Source organism: Thamnophis sirtalis, unplaced genomic scaffold (assembly GCF_051295495.1).
Source record: "Thamnophis sirtalis isolate CommonGarterSnake01/CBP01778 unplaced genomic scaffold, rThaSir2_p1.2 scaffold_1, whole genome shotgun sequence".
NCBI classification, from domain to species: Eukaryota; Metazoa; Chordata; class Lepidosauria; order Squamata; family Natricidae; genus Thamnophis; species Thamnophis sirtalis.
The window spans coordinates 142,382,264-142,398,057 of NW_028261381.1; the positions used below are offsets into that span (position 1 = coordinate 142,382,264).

The 15,794-nt window shown below is 34.7% G+C and overlaps 1 protein-coding gene across 6 annotated transcripts in view; it reads right to left on the minus strand.

Moving 5' to 3' along the window:
• Positions 1-15,794, minus strand: part of BEGAIN (brain enriched guanylate kinase associated) — a 163,509-nt gene that overhangs the window by 11,675 nt on the left and 136,040 nt on the right. For all 6 annotated transcript variants that reach the window (XM_087726414.1, XM_087726405.1, XM_087726399.1 and 3 more), the window contains one exon: positions 624-731. In XM_087726414.1, the coding sequence (XP_087582540.1) occupies positions 624-731 (108 nt within the window). The remainder of the gene's footprint in view (positions 1-623; positions 732-15,794) is intronic.

Genomic DNA, 15,794 nt, shown 5'->3' on the forward strand with positions numbered 1-15,794 from the left:
TATTGCTATGTTACCTCAGTCCTTTTTTTCATTAGACTAAACATACCTAATTCCTGCAACCTTTCCTCATACGTTTTAGCTTGGACAAAAAAAGTAACATTTAGAACAGTAGACCGGCATATATCATATAATTAGAATTTAATGAAGGTGTCAGTAGTTGCTGGTGCCATTTGATACTGAGATCATTCTCAGTTAGGAAAAAAAGCAACATGTTTTGCTAAACCTTTAATAATAAAATAAGTGTTCTGTACAGAAGTGGCGTACAAGTAGTCCTTATTTAGCAACCACAATTGGGATCAACAAATTGGTCATTAGGCTAAGCAATTCCTCAGTGAAACTCTAACCGTACTTTTACTTCAGCTTTATAGACTGAAAAGGTTGTAAATGCAAGAATTGGCTCTGTAAGGTTACTTGTTTTTAAATCATGTTGTAATTGCAAATTGTTGCTAAATGAAGTAATCCCTAAACAAGGAGTACCTGTCGTTAATAGCTGAAGATAACAACAACAACAACAACAACAATAATAATAATAATAATAATATTACTTGCAACATTATATTTCTATCCTATGTCATAATTTTTACTTTTATCTTTATATATATTGTAGTAGAGAAAATACTTACATTATCTTCTGATAATTTATCGATTGTCACCTTGGCTTCTATCAAATGGTTATTGAGGGCTATTATTTCGTGGCTTAATGCTCTTTTTTCTTCTTCATAGTGTTGAGCCTGGGTACAAAACAGTTCAATCAACATTTTTCCCTTCTAAAACGAGCTACTGCTGTTTCGCCAAAGAATAATTGTATGAAAGGTCTTTTCTCTAATATTCCTCTTTTTTCCTGTTACATTTCTTATCAAGAATCATATAATAGAGACTTGAAAGCTGACATTTCAAAACACTCAGCTTTCATATAAATTGATTCTAGTCATTGTTTTCGGGTACCAGTATCAGATATATACAACTGGACTGTAATATTTATATAGGACCTTCAGAAAAATATACTGTGCTTTTATATCATGTTGTAAGCCTCTAATGTGACAGCATGTTTATATTCTTATGGTCAATGTTTGCAAGACCGAGATACAATTTAAGGGTAATTATTTAAGTTTGCTTTTATAGATCCATCACAATTATGTACGGTAATATACCTTCCACAATTGACCTCAAAATCTGGCCCTCAATGTCTCCCAATCCTCTAGAGCAGATTTTGAAAAAAATATAAAGGAGTTGCAGGGTAGAAGAAAGTTAGAAGTAATCCCAGCAGAGGAACGGAAGTTTGTAGCATAATGTAGATTTTCCCTTCCTTCCTCCAAAACCTCTGATATGTCATGTTTTGGCCAATTCTTCTCAGTGTCCTGAGCTGTTTCCTTATTTCTAAGGTTTCAGTTTTGCCATTTAGGGCAGTGCCTTGCCAGAAGTGTTTATATCTGAAGAATACCAAATATTCTCTCAACAATCATTTAAAGACCACAGTTCTTGATCTTTGCATGGCAGCCCCCAGGGCTCCATGGGATATTTTTAGTTTGTGAGAAAAACACAGCAGTAGTTCACAGTTTTAGCCTACAGGTGCTGTGAAACAATTACTGAGGCACTTGGGGTGCCATGAACTGAGAAAGTTTGGGAACCTCTGATTTAAAACTTTCTTTTAAAACAATCCTATAAAATTCAAGTAGCAGTAAGTAGTGTGATATTTTGATATACCTCCTTTAGTGCCAGAGTCACTTGGCTAATAATCTAAAAAATAAATGTGAAGCAAGCAGGCTGCAAAACAACATCTTTATTGAGAAAAGATGCCTTGAACTTATAGTTAGGTAGACCTTCTCAGAAAGTCAAAATGCAGCCAAGTTGCTTTGTGATTATAGCTCCCCAAAAACAAAGCAGGATAGACAGAAGAATATTGGGGAACTAGAAGGGCTGGTGGGGAGTAGCTTTACTTGCTTACTGTCTTGTAAACACAATTCTTTTGTGGTTGACACCCATCACATGAAGAGACAAACTTCCATGACAACTATTATGTGAGATGCCGTATAATCCATCTTTAGCATTCCAAATATACTTAAAAGACCACCCCAAGCCTCTATTAAATTAAAACATTACAAGCCATCATGTACCAAAACTGACTGAAATAACTTCTGTAAGCTTGAGGCGCAAAGATTTTGTGCTTCATTCCAGTCAGTTGATGGAGGGACCCATAGCTAGCCTTATTTTCTTTAAGTTCATGCAATTATTTGCTGGCAGAAGAACTTTTTCAATGGGGACATCTGCACTATTTTATCTGCCAATCAATTGGGGTAGTGGCTCAAGGCAATTTTTCTTTCAGTGCAGCTGGAGAAACAGATGGGAGCACCAAATGCATCCTGAAGGTTCTGACAAAAATGTCCACAAATTGCATCAAGACAAAATACTCATACAATAATTTTTATTTCACAATTTTTAAAGTGTACCTGGGAATATCACTCAATGCAACCTGAATATTGCAAATGTGCTATCATAACATTGCAAATTAGAGCGTTTGGGTGGTTTGCTCTGCTCCAGGGTGTTTTATCTTACCTTTTCCCTGCTTTTCCCTCTAGGTTTACAGGTGCCTAAAGGTGTAAACTAAGCCAGGAGTAAACTATGCATGTCTACTGGCAAATCATGTGATGCCACTTGCAATCAATTAATAATAAATTACTGTTTCAAATTATGCTTTATTCATAAGAACAGGTATCCCTATTTCCATATTAAGTTTCCATATTAAATTAAGGTCTAAAGCAACCAATCATTTAAATTTTTTCCCCCAAAATCCTCCTTCTTCTCCTAATCGTCATCAGCTCCCAGCCCACAATAATACTACTGCTATTATTATTTCCTCTCATTTCTGCAGCCTTTTATTTCTCCTTGAAAAGAAAGGAGAGAAGATAGGAAGAAACACCACCACGCATATTCCTTTTAACAATTTCCTCCTCTGCAAAATCTTCACTTCCTTTTTATTGCAAGACTGCAACACACTTCCCCACTGCTTTGTATCCCTGGGAATAAGACATTCCCGTTTCGTCAAGCTACATGACGAAACATGGAGTTGGATTTTCTCTGATATGCTAAGCACTGTCCCACATTTGCTCTCTCTATTACATGAGATAAGTATAAGTATAATCTTTATTGTCATTGTACTTAAGTACAACAATAGCACAGGAAGTTCCAAAGTCCTGTTTCTAGCTGCCAATTTCTTTTTTTTCCTCTGGAAGAATTTTTTTTTAAATGAACATAAACAGACAAAAACAAAAAACACAAAACCATCTTCCATTACAAATTGTAGAAAGTGTGTCGGTTGGTTACAAAAACCTCTGTGCGTCCCTTCCATAGTCATCACCTATAATTCATATCGAATCACATATTTTTAAATCAAGTATGCAGTATTTATATACATTGCTTTCATCATACCTCAGTCTTCATTTGACTCTAATTGTTTTTACATCCTTTTATGTGAAATATTCCAATTTAAAGTGAAACAACATAATGGCATTCCAATTTCTCATTTATATTATTATGATGAGATAAAGTAATATCATATTTTATATTATCTTTTAATGCAAAATTCTTACAGCATTTTGTAAAATCCCAAAATCGTTTCAGCGTAACCACCAGGCAAAAATCAAGGAAAACATCAGAAGAAAAGTTTGAAGAATAAACCATGTAAAAGACAATCTTTTAAAAGACAACTGTTATGGGGAGGTGACAGAGGGACAGGATCCATCCAGCATCATTACTTTTATTCCTTCTAATTGGTTTAGATATTCATGGTCCCTTGCCACCCACTTTATTGTATCCTGAAGTAAGAGAAAAGTGCTGCTTTTGGAGGAGAGGAAAGGAGAAAACCACATGCTCACAGCAATGCTGTAGTTTTTTTTCCATTCTGTCTTTTTTTAGAAGAACTTCTTGCTTTGAGAAAATATTTGTATGCTATTCCTTATTTTGATGTTTATCGTAACTAGCTGAGTAGGAAATGTTTATTTGTGCATATGGAACGCAGGGCAAAGGTAAAATGTGATTATAGAAATCAAAACGTGACAGACTGCTTACAAGAGAGCAACACATAAGTGACTTCAAGACTTTATTTTTGGGTGGATGGGAAATTATGCATTCCCAAATTTAACTGGTGGCAAAAAAACAACAACACAGTTTTTACTATCTCAAGGCAGGTTTCCACTGTTTCCAAAGGAATGTATTCAGCATGCAAGTTGAAAAGGCAACAAATTTAGCTGGTTAACTTATTTCAAGTAAAGCAATTCCAGTGGAAAACATTAAAAGAAGGGAAACTAATAAATTATTACATGTGCAAATTCTCTGAGAACGTTTTTTTTTTTGTCTGTAAAGAAAAAGGTATGTCTTACAGGTCAAGCCCGGGATAATAGTTCAGCATGAATTAACAGTGTCTCTAATATCCTGTGGAAATTAATTTGAAATGCTTGATGAAACTGATACCACAGGTGAATATCTTTAACAGGCATAAAATGAAAATGATGATGTTAATAAATGCAAAGCAATGTCCAGATAACCATAACAATAACAATAGAAACTTGGTTTTGTGGTTTTATCTTAAAAACAGGATTTGCTTGAATGGAGTTCAGGAATGCAATTGGGGAGTAAATTTAATAATAGACACTTTTGTTACTCAGTCTACATGCAATGTTTCTTGTGTACTTTTTTGAAAACTACTCTAAAATATACACATTTCTATAAAATTTACTTAAGGTTTAAATGATATATTCAATTCCTACACTTGGAGCATGTACAATGGATTAGAAAACATCTTATCCAACTACTTTCATCTGTGTAGATCTCTACCTTCATATTGCTTTTTCCCTCCAAATGCTCTATTTAAAGATGAATAATAATTTCATTTCCCACCCCCCTTTTTTAAGAAAACAAGGTAATTTGTATTTAACACTGATTTGCAAAAAAATGGTTACTTTTGGATGTATTTAGAATAGAAGAGAACAGAACAGAAGACGGAACAGAAGTTCCAACGGAGTTGGAAGAAACCTTGGAGGTCTTCTAGTCCAATCTCTTCTCAAAAACTTCGAGTGTTGGAGAATTCACAAGTTCTGAAGGAAAGTTGTTCCACTGATCAATTATTCTAACTGTCAGGAAGTTTCTTCTTAGTTCTAGGTTGTTTCTCTCCTTGATTAGTTTCCACCCATTGCTTCTTATCCTGTCCTCAGGTGCTTTGGAAAATAGCTTGACCCCCTCTTCTTTGTGGTAGCCCCTGAGATATTGCAACACTGCTATCATGTCTTCCCTAGTCCTTCTTTTCATTAAACTAGACATACCCAGTTCCTGTAACAATTCTTCATATGTTTTAGCCTCCAGTCCCCTAATCATCTTTGTTGCTCTTCTCTGCACTCTTTCTAGAGTCTTCACATCTTTTTGACATTGTGGTGACCAAAACTGGATGCAGTATTCCAAGTGTGGCCTTACCAAGACATTCTAAAGTGGTATTAACCAGAGGTGAAATGCTCTGAAGTCTGCTACCAGTTTGCTTGTGCACACACATGCACTTTGCATGCTTGCATGCCAAAAAAATTTAAACATTTTTTTACTACCGGTTCTCTTGAGAAGTTCCGATGATCAGCTGTGCGACAATCAGTTGTGCCGCGTGATTGTCGGAACTTTTTTTAAAAAAAATTAAAGCATTTTTTAACTACCAGTTTTGCCATTTAAAAAAAAGTTAAAAATGTTCTGGCGATTGCGCGGCACAGTTGATTGTCGCACAGCTGATCATCAGAACTTTTTTTTTAACTTTTTTTGTTTAGCATTTTTTTACTACCAGTTTGGGCAAACCATCGCAAACTGGTAGCATTTCAACCCGGGTATTAACTCTTCATGTGATTTTGATTCTATTCCTCTGTTAATGCAGCCTAGAACTGTGTTGGCTTTTTTGGAAGCTATAGCACACTGCTGGCTCTTATTTAAGTGATTGTCCATTTCTGCAACATTTTGCACCATTTCAACAATTGCATTAAAAAAAAATCGATGGTTGGAAGCATATGCTTCCAATCATTTTCCCCATGAAAGGTTAGGAGTTTCTTTTTTTACATTATGCTCATTTTTGGGTATATTTTTTCCTTCAAAAGGACAAGCAATTTACTATCAATTTTCAGCAATTTCAGTCAAGGCAATGAAAAATGTCATCTCCGACACTGGGACCACTGTTGTCACCAAAAGGGGATTATAAAAGTTCACACACAATTTGATATATCAATACAAAATGCTTGCTTAGACGCATATACCCAAGAACTGGCTATGGAAAATTCCTGTACTCAAGACTTTCACTTCTAATAAGTCTTAATAAATGGATCTGAAATGGCATATCATGTGCCATATGAAGCTTGTATAATTGTAGTTCTCAAACCATCTAAATATTTTTCATGCTATTAAGATGAAAGAAGTCAGGTGGTGCAAGCCTTTCTATAAAGTTAAACCTATTAGCAAATTCCCATGAAAAATGTGTGAATGATTGCAAATATTTCAAACTACTTAAGAAAATATGTTTCTAATCCAACTTTCTTTTGGAGACAGCTCTACTATGACCTAAAACTTTGAATAGCTTTGCACTGTTTTATTTTGCACTACATTCCATTATCTGATGTCATTAATATTCATCTAAGCAATCATGATCAAGGGAGATCTAAGGGTTTAAAAACGGACTTGGGACCCCCAGGTTGCACATCTCTGTTACATGAAAAGGGAGGAACATGATCAGGAATTGTCATGTTCCTAACTTTGCACCCAAAGTATGTACAATATGAAAATACAGATGCTCCACTGCACTTAAACCAGGAGAGGATAGTAGCTATTAGTACTGGTAGTCCTCGATAAATGCAGACCACAATTGAGCCCAAAATTTCTGTTGTTAAGTGACCTTTGCCCCATTTTACAATCTTCCTTCCCACAGTTGTTAAAGTGAATTACTGCAGTTGATAAGTTAGTAACCCAGTTGTTAAGTGAATCTGGCTTCCCTGTTGAATTTGTTTGTCAGAAGGTTACACAAGATCATGTGACCTTGGGACACAGCAACGATGGTAAGTATGAACCGTTTGACCACATGACCATGGGGATGCTTCAAAGTTTGTAAGTGTGAAAAATGGTCATAAGTCACTTCTTTCAGTGACCTTGTAACTTTGAACGGTCACTAAATGAACTGTTGTAAGTCAAGGACTATCTGTAGTGAGTGAATCACTCAAGTTCTGATTCAATTTATCACTTTTTAACATGTTAGGTCAACTGAATTACTTCTGAAATCAGATTGAATTGATAAATAATATGGGAAACGTCAAACTGCCAAATCCATTCAAATGGTATCCAATTTGTTTTGAAGGAGTGATTTGATCATATTACCTTCAGATCAAATCTTTGAAGCAAACTTTCACAGTCTTTTTTTTTGAAAATTTTTAGTTTTATTTTTGCATAAACACAAACACAACACAAAGAATCCTCTTTCTTTACATACTATAGAAAGTGTTTCAATTGGTTACAAAAAGCTTTTGTGCATCTCTTCCACAGTCATCACCTATAATTCATATCAAATCATATATTTTAAATCAAATATATTTATAGATATTACTATCATCATACCTCAATTTTCATTTGACTATAATTGTTTTAATGTCCCTTTGCATAGAATATTCCAAAGTTTAAAACATAACCACATAATAGCATTTTGTTAGCTATTTCCAATATCATCCAATAACGTTAAATCCTTATGACCTATTCTAAATAAAAATTAATAATAATTAGTAAACAAGTTTCTAGTCCTCCTTTCCAAATCAGTTTACAATTTATATCCAATTTCCATTTATTAAGCCAATACACATATATACGTTATTATCATTATCATTATCAATCATTTATTTGACTATGTCCATTATCATATCATTTTTTTACCTAATACTCAAAGTTTAACTAGATTTAATTTGATTTTTTTATTATTAGCGTTTATGTCATAACAAAATTTCTAATCTTCCTTTCATAGTCACCATTTACCATTCACATCCAATTAATTCTTATCAAACCACTACATATGTATACATTATTATCATTGACAATTATTTATTTAACCATATCCATTATCACTTCATTTTTTACATAATGCTCTAAATTTAACTAATTTTTTTGTTATAAGCTTTCATATATCAACCTGTATGTTTCCAGTAATAATGCAATCTTAAGTCTTTTACCATTTGTGGAATTAATCTTCTGATTATTTTCTTGATAATATTTGTGCGGAGTTCTCTTTGCAGCTCATTGCTTGTTGCATCTCTTATATAATCTCAATACCCTCCATCTGTTTCTTTAATCATCATATCTTTGGTAATCAACAGTGCTTCTGATAAGATTTTGCTCCTTAAATCCATCAATTCTTCTCTTTCTTCTTCTTCTATACCTTGGGGTAGAGTTCCTGGCCATCTAGCTCCCCTTTCCATATTCCACTCTCTCCATTTCCAACCACACTCCATTCACCATAGATGTCAAGAAATTTCTTGTCTTTGTGCTCATTTTTCTCTTTCATTTTTAGGACTCTAGCCTCCACTTTTTCCAATTGAAATTCTCCAACATATTTTGCTGTTATATGCTCTATGTTTTCCAGTTTCTCCTCAATTTTCTCTGATATTTCTAATAATTTTTGAATTTCAAACATTTTCTCTTGCAATATTAAAGTTTCTTTTTGATGTTGATATTGTGCCATTTTTTCAACTGGTAAACACTGCCACTCTGGCTTTCAAAGCTCCTTATTAGATTAACCACACATTCATTTATAATCTCTTACAATAAGACCTTGTTTTCACTTTTCTCTAGCTGGTAATAAGGTTCAAAAGAGCACCTGCATAAACACTCTGTGCTCTTCTTATCACTCTCTGTAAAGAAGCTGCAAGGTTTTTTAGACGCAAAATCGAAATCATCAAAGAGAGAAGTGAAAGTACAAGGCTCAAACCTCCAGCCTCCAAGTGGCAGTGTTGTTTCCTTTCCCCCTAATGTTACAAGCCTCTTTGTATTCCCTTTGTATCTTTTTTGTATTCCAGGTTTAAAAGAAGTAAAATTCTTAAATGAGGCAAAATAGAAAAAAGGAAAAAACTCATATAGAAATGAAAAAAAGAGTTTCAATCCATAGGTTACAAAAATAAAAAAAATGAAGAAAAACTAATTCGTTCACTTTAAAAAGCTTTGCGCAAATTCCATCCATAAAATAGCATTTAAAAAGAAAGATAACACACTGTCCAATGCAATCCAATGTAGGTTAATTTTGTCGCTTATTTCTTCTGTTCTCAAATTTAATTTAGCTTTAAGTTTTTTTGGGGCAGTCTCTTTTAAAACAGTAAAATTTCCTCACCAGCTGTACACACTTTTTCTTTCTGTTTCCCTTCGTTCTGCAACTGTCCCAATTCATCAGCTTGTGGTTGCGCTTTTGCCACCTGTGTCAACGTCTAAAGCATTTCCATGACTACTATCAACTTGAGAAGGGGGGGGGGAAATTCCATAAATACTTTTGGCCAGAGTAAAAAGTGTCATATTTCTGTAACTGGGATGTGAATGTGCATGTCCAGAACCCTGCTGTAATGTCCTATTGGAGAATGTGATTGATGACTTCAGGCAGAGGGAAGGGAACACAGGGGTAAAGTTCAGACGCCATTAAGTGGGATTTAGTTTTGGCTCCACAGAAGTCCGTGCCAAAATGTTAGTCCTAATAAATGAATGGGTTTTTTTTGAACTTTGTCTCAAGGCTCGTAAATTAATTAGGTCAGCTCTTGGAAACTTCAGCCGGCTAGAACTTCTCTTGGATCAATCAGGGACTTTGCGGGGTCCCTGAGATCAGCAAGACATATTCTTCCTGATCACCATCTCTGCGGGATGGTTTAGGTCCATACGGACCATACAACAGCAAAAGTATCTACTGTGATCTCGGGACTTTTGAGATCGCAGGTTGTGTCGTCGCAACGTCAGCTCCTCTTCCTCACTTTCACAGAGTATTAAGCTAAGTAAATCTTCTGTGCTACGTCGATACCATTAGCTTGGTAACACCATGTGCCCCTGCTATCTTCTGGAATTTCATGATGGTCCTATCCTATCCAATATTACCTAGGCCCAACTTTAATTTCTGAGATCAGTCAAAAGTAGATGCTACAATTTGTTGAGACTTATGTGGCTAATAATTTTTGGACATTTCAGGGTGGAACTAATCCGAAAGATAAAGCTGAAGCAACCAGTAATTCAGGATTTATGGCATCCTTCATAACGATTGACATACTGTATAAAGAGAAATATAAATATTATTAGAACTTAGAATCAGCAGAGTGCCATATTTAAAGCTCTTTGGCATTTTCAGGAAAAAGCAAATCAAATGTGAGTCTGTATCCTTCCAAAATGGAAAAGTATGAAATTACTTGTTTCTTTAACATTTTTTTCATTAAAAATCCTCTCTTTGTGCAAACAATGCTAGATAATTGGGGAACGTTGAACTATTCCCTATTGGCATGCTGAAATGGTACAGTCCTAAAATATTTTATTGAAAATTTATATTTTGAATGGTAGTGATTGTTTCTTAATATATTATTAATTATCTGTGACACTTAAAATTATTTTCAGTTCAAATTTATGCATGTTTGCTTAAAAGGAATTCTTACTGGAATAAATGGGATTTCTATACCATAACTGGAGAATTATAAAGTCCCCCTATGCAAGATCATATAATTTGCAAATTAATCCTCCTATATGTACATCAAAAGCAGCAGTGCTTTTACATATGAATCCTTTGAGCTCCTTCTCCAATCTTTTGTAGTCTGTTTGATTATAGCAACTAAAATATCTTCTTCAGTAAATGGTGGCTATTTTTGTATTTGTAATTCTATAGAAAGAGCTCTATTTTCAGTTAGACCAAATGGAGAACGCTATATATGCTTCAAGGCTGTTTTGCCTTTGCAACAACATTTGTAGCTTTTGGCAATTGCAGCTTTAATGGTAATAGATTTATAGAAATCTGAAAGTCCACAGGAATGCCATTAACAGCAAAGTAAAAACAAAGGCAAGGGTGTTGATTTTCCAGTTTAAAAATCAGCCTTGATTTCAGAGCTTTACATGCATTCCACAACTCTTTTAATTTACTTTTTACTTTCATCTCCATCAAATATATTCCTAGCCTCTAATTAGCATCCTCTGACAACATGAACGTTCTCAAGAGTACACATCTCTGAAGCAGGGAAAATAGAGCAGTGGCCTTCCAGAAATTAGAGAACAACAAGTACTAACAACCCCAAATAGGTGAAGGATAAAAGACATTATGTTCAATAAGATCTGGTGAGCTGCATGTTTCTGCCCTTGCTCTAATGTCCATCATCTGATACTTACACTGGACAATACAGATGCTATAGCAACCTGTTCATTGCACAACAATATTTCACAGCCAATCTGAGCATGACTTAATAATGTGGTTGACTGGTTCTAATTGCTGAAGAGGAATGTATGCAGGGCTGGCCAAAGACAAGATGCCACCCTTCTTTTTTCAAATGCTGATTGAACTGTCAGATTACTCCTCAATCTATACCTGTGATGTGCTTTCCTTGATGGCTAAAATTGTGGGAAAGATTTTGATTACACTTTAGGAGAAACTTCCTAGCAGTAAGAGCTATTTGGTAAAAGGAACAGATTACTCGTGGAGGTGATGGGGCTTTCCTTTCCAGGACAGTTAAGCAGAAACTGGATACTTATTTATCAGTATGATATTGTGTTTGATCAGATGACTTCCAAAGCACTTCCCATTGTACAGTATTCAATGGGCCAATGTTATGGCTAAGTAACAAGCAGTTTCCAATGCTGTTAATCACTGCATGATCAGCAGCCAGAAACTCCAAAGTGACAATCTTTCAAGCCAAATATTATTTCTTGAGAAAGAAAAAAAAAGCCCAGATCAGATTCGCTTTTGCAATAAGAGCAAAGGTCAGGTGAGGTTTCCAGCTAATTAGTGTCTGTCTTTGCAAATACTGATCTTAGGTGATATCACCATCCCTATACTTAGTTTTTTTTAGCATAAGAAAGCCAATTTTTAAAAAATATGGTGCATAGATCCCACAGTAAATCATAATTATAATTATAGCATTGTATAATTATACAATATTATACAATGTATAATTATAATATTATAATAAATCATAATATGCATTTCTTCTGATTTTTAAACAGCTTTATCTTCTGATAACTTTCATATTTCTAAGCCTAAGGAAAACTCTGACATTATTTTTAATATGGAAATCAAAAACTCATAGAGAGTTGAAGAAGGAGGAGCCACGTCACGACGTTACAACATGCGGTCTTGACACTCTGAGACCGCCGTTGACACTTTTGCCTCTGGGGGGTCCACTGAGACCTAAACTGTCCTGTAGAGATGGTGATCAGGAAGACAAAACCTTGTTGGCCTCAGGGATATCGCAAAATCCCTGTTAGACCCAAGGAAAGTGCTTCAAGCCTGCGGTGAACAGGCAGCCTCTAGGCTGATGAGGTCGGGACGCTCCGAAGGAAGGAAGTGAAAAGAGAAAGTAAGTCCAACTGGTGAGGTATTTTTTCTATTTTGTTAAAGGCTGCCCAAAGAAATGTTTCCTTAAAACCAAATTGATCCTTAAACAAAAGAATTGAGATGCGAAAATAATCCTAATGGGATCGCTGTGGAAAGTTTTTTCCCCTTTGTCATTGTAACTATTTTTTGTGGATTGAAATGTCCGTCACGTTCTCCATTTCTCCTCTTAAAGTGAACGGATTGATTTTTTCTCTTCTGCTTCTTGTTGCTTATTTTTTGACTTCTGGATTAAAACTTTCCTTTTTATTTTAACAGTTCTTCTTACTACTTGTTATTAAATCACACTAAAAGCAATCTAAAGAACTTTGTTTCCTACAGAAGGTGAAAATTAACTGCCAGTCGGAGTTTTTTTTTAAACAACGTATCTCTTTCTTTATTTGACTTCACTGCAGCTGAAGGGTTTGCAACTTGTTTACAGAAACTGATAAAAAACCAAGGGCACCAATTGTTTTCACAGGTGCCTCTGAGAACTATTTTGGCAGAGAAAGAAAGAAAGGAAGAAAGGAAGGAAGGAAGGGGGGAAACAGAACCCTTCCCCTTTGAAGAGCATAAATGAACTTGTGTTTAAGTCAACTTAAATAAAATAAAAGCTAAGAGAAGCCTGGAAGACTAGACTGGCAGTCATTATTGGTTTTTTCTTCTTTTTCTTTCTCTCTTCTGTTTTGGAAACATGGGTCAATACTTAAATGAGGAAACCTTAAAATTCCAAAATATCTTGGCTGGAATTCAAAATCTATTGGAAGGATATGGAAGAATTGAGAAGAAGCTGGAAAGACTAGTCACAACAAAAGATGATGGGGTTGGAGCCCCCCAAATTAAAGGGGAGAATGAAGATATAGGAGATAAAGATAAGAAAATAGATGAATTTAATAATGGAGCAAATGTGGGTGAAAATGGAAAGAGAATGTGGAAAAGGGAATTCGATGAATTGGAGCTGTACCCTAGATTCCAGGACACAGAAGAGAAAAAACTACTAACAATGATAGACATAAGAAGAGAAATTTTTTCAGAAGCAAGATTGACAAACAAAGACAAGTTAACTTTAGTAGCTACTGGTGGGCAAGGAGATTATGCAAAAGACCCTTCAAGCAACAAAGTGTGGAGAGAAGCCTATAAAAACCTTACAAAGGAGACAAAAAGAAGACTGATTCCACAATTGGCAAGAGAGATAAGACTGTTTTGTTACTGGAAAGATACAATGAAAGTTGGTAATAAAAATTAGTGTTTTTTATTATTTGGGATTAATAAGTAGGAACTTTGTAACTTCTAGATTGTTTTAGACTGTTATTAAATATTTACTTGCTAACAATTAATTAACCATAAATAATAATAATGAAATGATAATGGATACAGCATAACAATATATACATTTATTGACAATTTAGTAAAAGAAATTTGGATATAAATTGTAAATTGTGACTTGGGAAAAAGACCTATAAATTTTATTAACAATTTTTCATTTAGATTTTGTTATAAACGTATAAGGTTTTTTTTGGGGGGGGGGGCTGATGAGAGGAGATGGGGCATAAATAGTAAATGATTTTTAGCCAATTATAATAACAACAAGGAAATGTTAATGGACATTGTTTAACAATATATATATATGCTATCGTATTGGCTAAAGTAACTTAGATATAAATGTTAGTCAGTGAGTGGGGAAAAAAGGGGAGGAAGGTTTAAAAATGTTATCTATTGACTTTTACTTAAAAGGTGCTATAAAGGTGTAATGTTATTGGAGGATTTTTTGAAATAGCTAATGAATGCCATTATGTGGTTGTGTCTTTAAGTATGAATGATTTGAAGTAAAAGCATGTTCAAATAATTGTAGTCAAATGAGAATTGTGGTACATTGATAGTAAGATATACAAAGATTTTTGACTTAAAGTGTATAATCTAATATGAACTATAAGTAATGACTGTGGAAGAAATACATGAAAGTTATCTGTAACCAATCGATACACTTTCTGCAAGATGTAATGAAGGATAATTCTTTTTTTGTGTTTTTGTTTAATTAAAATAAAATATATTTTTTTAAAAAAAATCTCACGGAGAATTATTCCGTCATAAGAATTCTCAAAGTAATTTGACACAGATTTTCCCAGGAGACTGTTTAAGAGATTTTGGACTTTCCTGGAACCAGAATGATTAAAAAAAATGAATAACACTAAATACTAAATCAGTTGGCTGCCCTTTGATAGTTCTATTCAAAAAACTGGCCTGATACACAGATATTTTCTTCTTGGATTCAATATATGGAAACCAGAGAATCATCAATTTGGAAAGGGCTTGGAGGTCTGCTGGTAGAATCCCTACTCAAGTGCAGGAAATACAGAACAAGGCTGTTTTCAGCTGATGGTTATCTTGTCTCTGCTTGAAGGTCTTCAGTAAGAAAGACCCCAATCAACCATTCCAAATTGCTTCCATGATGAAATGTTTTTTTTTTCTAGTAGAAAGTTTTTCCAATGCCACTAATTCTTTCAGGAATTACTATCTCTCCCTCTGCTTTCTTCTCACCAAGCTAAGTATATCTAGTTTTTTTTTTGAGTCACCAGAATGCCTACACAGCTTTGCTTTTCTCTTTCTTTGCTCACCCCAATTTGTCTACATCAGTGATGGCTAACCTTTTTGTCCTTGAGTGCCCAAATCGTGCGTGTGCCACACTGCACCCACAATGTAATGCACCCCATCCCCCTGTGCATGCATGCACAACCTGTATATGTTTTTCTGGGTTAGTAGGTAATACAATGGCAATAGCATTTAGGGTTATATACCGTCCATATATACTTTTATATACCACAGCATTTCATAGTACTCTAGGCAGTTTACAACATAAGCATTATTTGCATATTGTGCCCAACAATCTGGGTCCTCATTTGACCAATCTCAGAAGGATGGAATGCTACGTCCACTTCAAGCCCCATCAGGATCGAACTCCAGACTGTGGGCAATGTTGCCTGCAATACTGCACTTTAACCACTCTGCCACCAGGGTTCATTGTGCATCATACACAATGGTTCAAATTGAATATGGCTGGTATGTATTTTTTAATGAAGCAGATTTCAATTAGAACTAAAGCAAGGCACTTTCCTATTATAGTTTAATATTATATTTGTCTTCCTAGGCTTTTTATGCCACTGTTTTAGTTTCTCTTTGTTTCTCATATATTATAATAATTATCTATTCATCC